Source organism: Sinocyclocheilus anshuiensis, unplaced genomic scaffold (genome assembly GCF_001515605.1).
Source record: "Sinocyclocheilus anshuiensis isolate Anshui unplaced genomic scaffold, SAMN03320099.WGS_v1.1 scaffold2284, whole genome shotgun sequence".
In the NCBI taxonomy this organism is placed as follows: Eukaryota; Metazoa; Chordata; class Actinopteri; order Cypriniformes; family Cyprinidae; genus Sinocyclocheilus; species Sinocyclocheilus anshuiensis.
The window spans coordinates 27,434-40,492 of record NW_015542461.1 but is presented as its reverse complement, the minus strand read 5'-3'; the positions used below and the strand labels follow the sequence as shown (position 1 = coordinate 40,492).

Sequence of the window (13,059 nt, the reverse complement as noted above, 5' to 3'; positions counted from 1 at the left end):
CGTAAGTAATAATGGTCTGTGGGGAAACACGGTGTTCCGTGTGTAGTTACAGTAGTAAATGGACTAAACGAAGCATTTGCCTCGATGATTTTTTGTATTCGAGTTACTCGAGGTATTCGAGGAATCGTTTCAGCCCTAGTCATAACCCCTCGCTTTCCGGTTTTGTTTTGTTGAAAACATAGAAACACCAAAGACGCTTTAATATGTTGTGCGTTTTTATAGACCGGTGACGACCGCACAGAGTAGCATTATAACAAAATTTTCAAATGTATCTAGTATGATAAAACAGCACTGCTTTTTTTTCCCACATACGCACGACCGGAAGGAGTGGAAGCGGTCGACTGTGGCATAATCAAAGCTCTGCTGCTTTCGAGCCGTGTGTCACGCTCGTTCAGCGGCCTCGTTTCGCTTCGACAGCTTTCAGCCTCACCCTGCTTCATTCTACTACGTTAATAAATCATTAGCTCATCCATGAACATGATTTCTGCCCGAGTCCCGTCGGATTGCATCGGCTGTGGGGATGAAGACGACAACTCCCATGATTCCACACTCAGTCACGGCGTCATCAAACTACGCCTTTGCTTGTTTGTTTATTTTGAATACGCGCCCTCTAGCGGTGAAAATTACATATTGTGCCTTTAAAAGTGGGGTAGGGGTAAGCGATTTTTCAAAAACGCTTCAGAAAACTGATTCGGGCAGACTAGCAAAACAAACTTGTAGCCAATCAGCAGTAAGGGGCGTGTCTACTCATGATGTGGAGGGGAGAGCATTCAGTGCACAGGACGGACATTAGCCGAGCTGAGCGACAGAAAGATAGAGATGGTGGATAAAAAACAAAAGAGGAAAACGTCTGCGGAACAAAAGAAGGCTTAAGGCAATAAGGCAAGCAGTAGGACCCGTGTAAATATCGGATCAGTTTTCCAGCGCTGGAGAGAACTCAAGGAGCGGAAGGCCTGCGATCGGACGCCAAGGTTGCTTTGTTTCTTCTCGATAGGTGAGTAACACCGTGTCTGCACCGCAACAACTAGTCTGTCTAGTACACTGGATGCGACAAAACGACCGTTGAAAATCATTAGAAATTTGTGTCAATACGTCGTGAATAGAAAGCAGCAGCAGTTTTCTGTCGGGGATTTGTTGTGTCGTGCCGCGCCGCATCCACTGTAGACCATAGATATGTATATATATCTATGGTGTAGACAGCATCACTGATTATAATGAGTTCTATAGTATTTTTGTAACATTGGTTTTGCTTTGTTTCACATAACTAATAGTTGCCTGGGTTGCGTACGTATGTGTGGGGCGGAGCTATCAAAATAGGGGCGAGACCCTTTTGGGGTAGGGGCATGTTTGTTTTGGTGATTTCAAATGTCAACATTGGCTACCAGAATTTGCTTACCCCACCTTTATGTACGTCAAAAATTTAAAACGATTTTATAAAGAGCTCGAATGCTTTTATCTATTAGAAATAACATTAGCCAATTAGTTTCAGTCTTGCTTCATGGTCATAATAACCAAGTAAAAACCAATTATTTCTGTTTTAATGGTGTGTATAACACACTGTCCCAGTGGCTTTAATTAAGCCAAAAAGCGTTTACAGCGTCATTCCTTCTCACATTCAACCTGTTAAGCCTGTTTGTGAGAGACGTTTAATATTGCAGTATACAGAGTCTTTTTACATGCTGACTTAACCCACTCATATTTTCCGTTTGATAGAAGCAACGCAGGTGATGCAGATGCGATCGTCCTCGTGATGGTGCCCCACTGGCATTGAGAGCGAGTGAGTGACAGCAGCGGCAGTGGGCTTGCCCGCTCTCCCCTATATGGCTGTGGATGGAGCGCTATGCTAATATCGGCAGGACAGGAGAAGCACTGCTCAGCTGCCTGCTGTCAGTGGTGGCTTTCGGAGTCTAGGCAGGCTCTTCTACAGCCATGGCCGAAGGTGGTGAAGGGGAAGATGAGGTTCAGTTCTTACGAACTGTAAGTAAAAACACCGTTCTTTATTTTTCAAATGCAATATTGTTTTTTTGGCGCATTCTTGATGATTAATTACGATAAAGACAGTGTAATGCTGAGACATCAAAAATGTTGGCTCGTACGCCGGGTTTAAAGCAACGCTGTTGGGCTTCCCTTAGTGGTCATATTGATTTATTTGGCATCCTTACGTATATATAATAGCAAGATATCTTATTAGCTGCTATTTAGAGTATTATTCCCTTATTTGGAACTTGAGTCAGGTGCGAGTTTGCGCTCGCGACGCACCTGTAGTCAACGCGCGTGAATGGGAATTCAATGAGCATCATGCAGGTGCAAGGGCAAATGATGTTTATGCCACTTTAATTTTAGGCAAAGTGTGATGTGTATGTCTGTCTAAGAAGGAACAAATACGTTTTTGTGTTTGTTGTAATAGTCTCCAACGCCTTACTGAGCGCGCGATTAGTAAATAAATCCAGTTGGCGCTCATGCGCGGTTTTGTCGAGCATAATAATTCTGCAATATTTTTCATTTCATAAAGAAGTGCCTTGTTTGTGTGTCCATAAAGTCCTCCCACACGCGGTTACATTTGATACGATCCTCTCACCTTCTTTAGGACTTTTCTATTTCTGTGGTTAGACGCAGATTGGTTACATAGATGCCGTGGCGCATGTCAGTTACCTGTGTAAACGATATGATAGGATATGACACCGTGGTGTGAATTACTGTCACACTGGAGTTAGTTAGTTAGTTAGTTATGAAAATGTAGAGGCAGTTGGGTAAAGGTGTTGTGTGGTCTCCTTACCATATTTTAAAGGTTGTCATGTACACTCATAAGGGATCCAAGCAGCATTTTCTTCATCATGATTTTTGATTTTTCTGCAATTATTTGAACAAAAGAGACCTAAAATTGCAAAGTAGTCACAAATCCCACCATCTACTCAGGTCTGCAAGTACTGTAGGTGTGTCCCATGTTGCCTACTGTACATCTGCACTATATTCTACGCCATTTCGCAATATAGCATTTTTAGCCAGTTTGATTTGAGGTGACACTAACTTTCTAAAAATCATACACTCTACCATAGTTTAAGTTGTGGATAGTGTAAATGGACATGCATAGTGCATTATATACAAAGCAATTAATAATTTATTTGTATTAATTCCTTTGTTTATTATTTTTTCACTGCAATTTTGAAAAATCACATTTTCAATTTCAGCAGCTAATATCTTAAATTGCAAACTGTTCATCAGTAGGATATTTTGCATACAAATAGGGTGTCTAGATGGGGCATTGTACCAGCCTTTGTGATTATCAGTGACAAGGCTAGGCTAATTTATGTTTTTTTTTTAACATTTCTGAACATTAAAAAAAAAAAAGATTTCTGAACAAATCTAAAAAAAAAAACTTTTTCTTGTCCTAGGTCGTTCGTCTGATATGCATAAAGGTTACCTGCACTATGTACAGATTCCACGACTGTTGCCAAATTTACACTGCAAAGGTGGTATAGAAGTGCTTCTGAATTGGCATTTTTGTATCTTTACACAGACTGTTTAATGCTGCTCAGAGGTGGCATAAATGCATTTACAAAAAATTACACCTGTATACTTCAATATTCAGGGCCAAAGTGGCTCTGAGCAGGAATAATTTAGTCTGGATTTTATCCAGCATTACATTTTTATACAGAATTTTGAGCAGGCACAGAGCAGCCCTAACTCAGCTGTGTAAAGAGGCCCCATGACATCTAATGAAATAATTGATTATTGAGACAAGTCACAGTTTTGGTTGGAACAGTGCCTTAAATAATACATACATGTATGCATGCTTATATAAAAAGTGTAAAATATATATTGAGTTGTTGTCTTGATGAATTTTTGTCAGCATTCTTTTAATTTGCATATGCAGCATCGATCAAATCTATCACACCAATTTATTGCAGTATATGTTATAGCATCTTGCATGAGGCAGGTGTGTGACATCTCACTTCCCTGTTAAAGCGTTAGAGTGAGAACTCTGGCAGTGAAGGTTACAGTCTCACTAAATAGCGGACATTAATGCACCCTAGACCTCTGTGAAAGGTGGCCCAATTCTGTCTTTGCTGTTGGGTGACTGCGCAGTCGCATGGTTTTCACACTCCAGTTACTGGGCATTTTATAGGGCTGTGTATCACCAGCAAAGTCACGATACGATAAAACATGCAGTGTTAAATGTTAATAATTCCCAAAATGTTGAATTAACAATCTACAGTGTTGATGAGTACACCCTGTCTGTGTAGTTGCAGGGTGCAACATGATGTGATTTTATTTTACACTAAAAGTGCAAAAAGATGCGCCAAATTGTCTTGACTCCACCCTCAACGACTTCTGCCCAGTGTTGCCAATTTAGCAATTTTGTTGCTAAATTTAGCAACTTTTCAGACTACCCTAGCAACTTTTTCTTCCAAAAGCACCTAGCAACAAATTTAGCTATTTTTTAAATTTTATTTGGCAGCTTTTAGCAACTTTTGATAAGTGACTGAAATGATAAAAAGGCACAATTTACCATTTAAATTACACAAAAAGAGGAAACCAAAGATGCCCAGCAGTACACACGTTACAGGAATTAAGTTAGCTGCTATTTGCATTGTTTAATTTACTAGTAATAATAATAATAATTGAATATTGTTATTTTTCATTTATGAGACACGTTGTTAGTAGCTTGTACCTGTGATTGTTGATGAGTTAGTACACTGTAAGAAAAATATGCAGAAAAATGGAAAAGGTGCTAGTAACTTTCCAGGGCATTATCCGTTATAACCCGAAAACACAAAATACAATGCGTAATTAAAAATGCAGGTACAAAAACCTGTAGAAAAATAAATCCAGAAAATTCCTTCATATTAACACAGTAGATTGTGCATTATTTGTTTACTTTTCTTAGAGTGCAGCATACTAACTAACTACTAATAAACTGCTTTAAAGTATAAAACTTAAATTGTAATCGTTCAAAAATGTGTACGTTTTCGATAATTCAATGAATTTAAAAAGTTATTTATATTTTAATATTATATTATGCATTTATATTGCTACGAACAAATCTAAATTAACATATATAAAATATATATGTTTTTGCTGAGATTTGACACAATTTTGCATCGTGATTACGTAATGATGTCATCACGCAATGTCATCACAACGTAATTTAGCAACTTTTAGCAACAAATCAACCTTCCTTTAGCAACTTCCCCTGAAAAGTAGGTGGCAACACTGTTTGGTGCAGTCACTCACACAGATCACGCTGCGGCCGAACTCAGACATTCAGGAACAAACTTTTTAGCGCTGCCCCGCAGTTTTATCAACTAAATAGCTTAATCGCTCAAGAGCTACATTATCTTTCTCAACAAGGAGCTGGTAGCATCATTGTTTCTAAAGGAATTAAAGCCACAGCTTTACTGCTAATAGAGAAACGCGGCAAAACGGTGGTAATTCATACATACACAGCCTCTCTCTCTCTCTCTGTCGTAAATTAACAGTTGATGAATTACACTTTTCTGAGAATAGACTTGAAGTGGAGATCGCTAAACTGCAAGCTAACCGCTGTTTTCAGAAAGCAAGCGCATTTTAGGGATGGGCGGATCGATCCTAAAGTATCGATACTTTCGATACTTATGTTGCATCGAATGGATCGATCCTCACATAAAAATATCGATTCTAAAGTGCATTTTTTAACCACTAATTTTATTTATCAAGAAATTTGGTCCATAAAATATGCTTCTAGACTATACTAGCGAACAATTGTGTTGGATAGAACTATTTCTCCTGCTCATCGGAACACATGCAAATGCTACAAGACAGAACCAATCAATCACAGACAGCGTTCACTGCTGACCATAGACTGTATAAAAACGCTGCTGACGCATGGCTCAGTCACAGTGTTTGTTCAAATGGGGCTGCGTTTCCCAAAAGCATCAGAAGCGTAAGTAGATCTTAAGAAACCATTGCCACATTATTACATTACATTACATATCATTGTTACTAAATATAAAATTACTTCTGAAAAATGCATCACGGTTTCCACACAAATATGAAGCAGCAATAGCCTAATCAGAAATTTCTTGAGCAGCAAATGATAGGCTATTAGCATGATTTCTGAAGGATCGTGTGACTGGAGTACAAGACTGGAGTAATGATGCTGAAAATTCAGCTTTGATCACAGATGCATTTTAAATTACATTTTAAAATATATTAAAATAGAAAATAGTTATTTTAATGGTTATATTTCACAATATTGCTGTTTTACTATTCAACAGCCTGGCAGCCTTTTACAAAAATTAACCATGGTTTTATTACAGTAACCACAGTTTACCACAGTATTTGTAGTAAAATTGCAGTAACCACAAATTTACCATGGTAATAATAATAATAATAATACATTTTAGTACTTAATGTAACACATGTAACACCATGTTTATTTTTCATGAGGTACCCTCAAAGGTGCACATTTGTAACTTATCTACCCTTAAAGCATGCATACTTGTATGGTACTAATATGCTCCCCTTTAGGGGTATAGGTGCACCTTTGAGGTTACTGCCTCAGTAAAGGGCTAAAATACAATTTTTGTATATTTTATTTCTGACAGCGTAAACAAAAAAGGCCTATGAAATGTTAAAAAACATGGCCTTAAAATCTAATATTAAGTGAGTATAATTACTGATTATATTCTTTTAATAATTTAAAAGATCAATTTAGTTTAGAGGTATCGGTATCGATATCGACGATACTGGGCTTGAAAATATCGGTATCGGATCGAAAATAAAATAAGAGGTATCGCCCATCCCTAGCGCATTTATCCACAGTGGAGAGAGAGCGTGTGCACAGGGTTGCCAGGTTGACAAAGATAAGTAGCACACTTAGCAGATATTTCCGTATTGCGCAAGTGTAAAGCTCTGTTTTGGGGTTTATGTCTCTTTATATCAGGCAACCCAGTTGTGTTCCTCTGCGGCCAGATTATTAACAGATGCTCTATTCATTCTTTTTTAGAAACCTCGCACTTTTCTACTCAATTTTAAACGTTGTAAAATTAAGCGTGGTCCACTGCTGCACACGTGCCACAATATCGATACAGGGCCAGCTGTATAGATACTCGTATCGTCAAATCTCTGTGACGATACATCGTCGTATCGATATTTTGAACACAGCACTATTTTATATGCATCCGGATGTTATTCATTCTGTTGGGCTTCTTTCTGTTTAGTTGGTAGAAAATCATTTGTTATTTAATCAGAAAGAAGGCTCAGATAATCAAGGCAATTTACTCTGAAGGACATCAATAGTGGGCAGCATATAATCAAGTTGTAATAAGTGTAGAGTAAGCACCCATGGCAAAACATATGATTTATTGTAAATGTAAATATTAAAAACAAAACTAAAAACATAGTTTCACAGTGTCTCAGACTTTAGACTTGGCAGCTCTCTTTAGAGAAATGGCAAGAAATACAGTGTCCAATGTGCAGTGTTGGTCTAATGAGACTTGACAGTGTTGTTTAGGCACACTTCTATAAATCCAGATGTAGAGTTTGCCAGTACAGTAGCACTGGGCTTATTTGGAGTTTATGTTGTTCTGGAAGCCTTCTACATTCCAGGGTTTAAATTTAGCCTCTTAAAAGTTAATACTTCCACCGCACATACGCACACAGTTCTCAGGCTCCTGCTCCATAGGTCATTGCATCAGCTAGTTTAACAAGCCAGGCCACTGATGTTTCAACACCGTTTTTATTGGCACAGTATCGTATTCTAAAGTCAACTACTACCACAACATGTGCTAAGATATTAAAGAAAATACTGCAAAGAGTACTGCAAATCTAGATTATTATAACATATAATCATCTTACTACACAGTGCTCTGGAAAGCTTGATTGTGGCATTGTCATTAATTGGTCGAATATCTGCATAATGACGGCTGCACTGTAATATATTAGCTATAAACTCTAAATTTGACCCTGCATTCTCTCTCTGCAGCTACAGTAAAATGGCCTCAGAGGACTTCAGTATTAATTTTATAGTGAGCATTAAACTTTTAATGGCAAGAAGCTCAGGAGGCCATGCTTAAAGCAAGAAAAATAAAACATTGCTTAGAACAGGGGTAGGCAAGTTCGGTCCTAGAGAGCCGCAGTCCTGCAGAGTTCAGCTCCAACCCTAATCAAACACACCTGAACAAGCTAATCAATGTCTTCAGGATTACTAAGGCTATAGGCAGGTGAGTTTTTTTTTCAGGGTTGGAGCTGAACTCTGCAGGACTGCGGCTCTCTAGGACCGAACTTGGCTACCCCTGGCTTAGAAGAAGAAGGAGCTGTTAGAAATCAGTTAACATGCTTAAAACATAACTTAAAATAGAGCAAGACATGTTACATTACAGCTATGCTAACGAAATAGTATATGAAACGTAAATTGGATTGGAGATTAATTTGTAATTTTGTTTGTTATTGATAGGTTGATTGTTTACTACATAGTAATGTACTGTTTCACTACCTTGCAATCACTTAAAAAAACATTTGTCATTTACTGAATTTGATTTAACGCTGTCAGATTGTTTTCCGTGCTATGTTTCTTGAGTACAACAAATGTTTGATGAGAATATGCATATTTTATCTCACATTAAACAAGTTTAATTATCCCCAAAAGAGTAAATTGCATAACTTCTCCTCATGGGCTGCCATTTACTTGTTCATTTTAATTGCACTGACGCGTAAGACATTGTGGGTATCAGGACATATATGCTGACATAAGAGTTACTCATGCATCCTGAATGTCATTCAAAGGACTGTGGCAGAAATAGGTCATACTCATGAAGAGTATAGGCATAAGATCTCTCCCTTATATTGTATTTCACAATGGAAATGTGTAATTAATTGTTTGGCAAAACTGTAATAATAATTATATTATAGAGTTGTAGTTTGCACATAATTTTTTAACACAGCATTGTGTTATAGCATAATGTACAGGTGCATCTCAATAAATTAGAATGTCATGGAAAAGTGACATCTAAAAAAAAACATTTTTAGTGAATTGTTGGCCTTCTGGAAAGTATGTTAATTTACTGTACATGTACTCAATACTTGGTAGGTGCTCCTTTTGCTTTAATTACTGCCTCAATTCGGCGTGGCATGGAGGTGATCAGTTTGTGGCACTGCTGAGGTGGTATGGAAGCCCAGGTTTCTTTGACAGTGGCCTTCAGCTCATCTGCATTTTTTGGTCTCTTGTTTCTCATTTTCCTCTTGACAATACCCCATAGATTCTCTATGGGGTTCAGGTCTGGTGAGTTTGCTGGCCAGTCAAGCACACCAACACCATGGTCATTTAACCAACTTTTGTAGCCAAATTCCTTGACACGTCTGTGTGTGGTGGCTCTTGATGCCTTGAACCCCGGCCTCAGTCCATTCCCTGTGACGTTCACTCAAATTCTTGAATCGATTTTGCTTGACAATCCTCATAAGGCTGCGGTTCTCTCGGTTGGTTGTGCATCTTTTTCTTCCACACTTTTTCCTTCCACTCAACTTTCTGTTAACATGCTTGGATACAGCACTCTGTGAACAGCCAGCTTCTTTGGCAATGAATGTTTGTGGCTTACCCTCCTTGTGAAGGGTGTCAATGATTGTCTTCTGGACAACTGTCAGATCAGCAGTCTTCCCCATGATTGTGTAGCCTAGTGAACCAAACTGAGAGACCATTTTGAAGGCTCAGGAAACCTTTGCAGGTGTTTTGAGTTGATTAGCTGATTGGCATGTCACCATATTCTAATTTGTTGAGATAGTGAATTGGTGGGTTTTTGTTAAATGTGAGCCAAAATCATCTCAATTTAAAGAACCAAAGACTTAGACTACTTCAGTCTGTGTGCATTGAATTTATTTAATACACGAGTTTCACAATTTGAGTTGAATTACTGAAATAAATGAACTTTTCCACGACATTCTAATTTATTGAGATGCACCTGTAGTGTTTTTAGGTGTTGGTACTGCATTATTCATGATCATCATCATACACAAATTATATACTCAACATAGTACGTTTGCTTAGCCTATATTTGTTTAAATTGATGTTTTTGTTCTTGATGTTCTTTGTGTTGGTAAAAGTGCAAATCTCTAAAAGTTTTTAGCCTTTTCGTTGAAAGACAATTTTGATGAAGTTTAAAGTCCCCCTGTAGTCAAATATTTTATCCCTTAAAACTTATCTTTGATCATCAAAATTACATATTTAAATGTTTTTTCTTGTGAAAATAAATTTCTCATGCCTTAAAATAGCTTGAATGTAACTCTACACCCTTGCCTCATTTACTATACGCGGATCTATGAATATGCAAATTAGTCCCGCCTCCACTCAGTCACACAGCCAGCGCCTCCTGATCCACTGAACTGTAGTAACCGCAAAACAATGGCATACACGGATAATGACTGATAAAACTATGTTTTTACTAGCGGACAACTACAGTGAATACTGTAACATTCGTTAAAGTTACTTACTTGACGATGTTGTGTCCTAAAATGCCTTGAAGACTCGAATGCAGCCGTTTGTGATTGTTAATTCGCGCCCGCGAGCATACGCATGTGAAGGAGTCAGACGCACCTCTCCCGCAGCTGCGTCTGACTCCGGGCTACTTTTGCACTGTTGCCACAGGTTATAATGCAAGTTAGCGGTTCTAAATTCACATTAAACCACAGCTTCATGGGTTTTTTGCTCTGATTTATTTTTGGTTTTGTGCTGGTATTGGTATATTTTGCATGCTAGTGATAGGAATTGATCCCTTGACGTGATTGGTTATTGGTTTGTGACGTAGCAAACCGAGGGCTGTTTCAAACCATATTTCTGGGTCAGCCTTTGGGAAACTACAGTTTTAAGGAGAAAATACTCAGCAATGGTGTTGATTAATAGATTGGCACCTGGTTTGTCTAAAAGCATATTAAAAACACCACATAGACAAATAAACAACATAAAAAACTTGATTTTCACTACAGGGGGACTTTAAGTGATCATATGATTTGCTGTTTACCTCCTTTATTATGGCGGTTATGAGTATATTTTATTTTTAAACATATATACATAGAAATATTATATATATTTAAATTTTTTAATACATATATATGTATTTTTTATATTTATTTTAACCACAAATTTAACAGCATATGTTTACGTTAGCACAAATGTTCCTCCATTTCTTGTTTCTTCAAAAAAGTTCTGTTTAGGAAACATCTTCTAGAGATAACCTTTAATTTACACTAGTACACTTGCAGCACACCGGGCTGTTTTGACAGGTCTTAGCATGTGTATATATCTTTGATCAGCAATTGAGGTGGAGATTTTAAAGCTTTTTGTGCTTATCTGCTTTCACTATTCCACCATCACTGAGGCCGTGCTGAGTGTTGATAGCTTCAGTGACTGTGAGTAATGAGAGGCGCCCAGGTAAAAGGTAAACCACAGAGCTTTGGGCCACAGCTGAAATCCGCAGTACTTGAATTGAATCGTGTGTGCGCGTTTCCATGCTGTTTGTGTAAGGCTGCTGATGAGTGACTCGTCTGTGGTCTATGAGCTTCAAGTGGCAGTCTCGGCTCATTGAGCTTCCTTCAGATTAATTGAACCCAGACTGATGTCACTGCTCTTGTTGTGGCCTCTGGCATTGGTTTATCCCAAAGGGACCAAGCCATCTGTGCTATAGGACAACACAAGCGCTCAGACTCAAGTGTGTTTGTGTGGGTGTTTACTGTACTAACATTTATAGAGCATGTTTAGTGTATTATTCATATGATAGGATTCCATGGTTGTATAGGTTGGGCTCGTTAACTGATATAAAATCCACTTGAGGCAATTCGTTTTAGCGGGATTACACAGGAATTCTTGTCTCAGCAAAGTCAGCACATATGTGGCATAGCTTTTGCTTGTCTGACACATGGGCCTCATGGCAGTGAGACGGCCTTGGGGGCCCGTAGCTGACAGCTTACTCAAGAATACAACTGCATTGGTCAGAGGACGTACCCAAGCAAGAACTTAAAGGGATAGTTCACACGTAAATAAAAATTCTGTAATATTTATTCACCTTCTTGACGTTTCTCTAAAAAACAAAAAGTATTTTTTAGAAAAATATTCTGAAATACACTGCTTTTCAAAAGGTCAAAATTTTGGGGTCAGTAAGACTTATTTTTTTAATCTTTTTGAAAAAGATGTAATACTTCAATTTAGCAGGGATGCATTAAATTGATTAAAAGTGACTGTAAAGGCATTTATAATGTTATAAAAGATTTATATTTCTAATAAATGCTGCTCTTTTGAACGTTCTGTTCATCAAAGAATCCTGATTAAATGTATCAGGTTTTCCACAAAAAAATATTAGGCAGCACAACTGTTTTCAACATTAATAATAATAATAAATGTTTCTTGAGCACCAAATCAGCATTAGAATGATTTCTGAAAAATCTTGTGACACTGAAGACTAGGGCTGTCAAAATGGCTGAAAAACTAAATTCGAATTTTTTACTTAAAGGGGTCATATGATGTGATTTCAATTTTTCCTTTCTCTTTGGAGTGTTACAAGCTCTTGGTGCATAAAGAAGATCTGTAAAGTTGCAAAGACTAAAGTCTCAAATCCAAAGAGATATTCTTTATAAAAGTTAAGAGTCAACGACGCCTACCTAAAACGGCTCGTTCTAACACGCCCCCACGTCTACATCACGATGTGGGAAGATTTGCACTACTTAAATTACTTTCTTTGGCCTTCCAAAAGAGGACACAACTAGAAATCAGGGGTTCAGTTGTATTTACAACACTGTACCAGAACGGTTCAACCCAAATATTCAGATGTGTGCTGCGCATTTTATGGAGGATGAGGACTGTTTCCTGAACCAGTAGCCTACAATGCGTCTGTGGCACAAAGGCTGTTTCTATAAAGTTGGGCAGTTCCAACTTTGCAAGGACAGTCTGGCGCTTCTGACTCACAGCCTGTAAGTTCATTTTTATATTTAAATAATTTGCCAATGATGATTCAAACGCGAGTTTTAAGCAGTGTAGAGTAGGCTTGTTTGTTGATTCTCCGATCACAAATGCAGACATGGTTTTATGTTTACGCA

The 13,059-nt window shown here is 38.0% G+C and overlaps 1 protein-coding gene across 1 annotated transcript in view; it reads left to right on the top strand.

Annotated features, from left to right (window-relative positions):
* Positions 1–1,788: 1,788 nt before the first annotated feature.
* Positions 1,789–13,059, top strand: part of LOC107693789 (ryanodine receptor 3-like) — a gene marked incomplete at its 3' end in the record, with an annotated part of 38,473 nt that continues 27,202 nt past the window's right edge. Inside the window, exon 1 of the mRNA XM_016493300.1 lies at positions 1,789–1,977. Coding sequence (XP_016348786.1) covers positions 1,930–1,977 — 48 coding nt within the window. The remainder of the gene's footprint in view (positions 1,978–13,059) is intronic.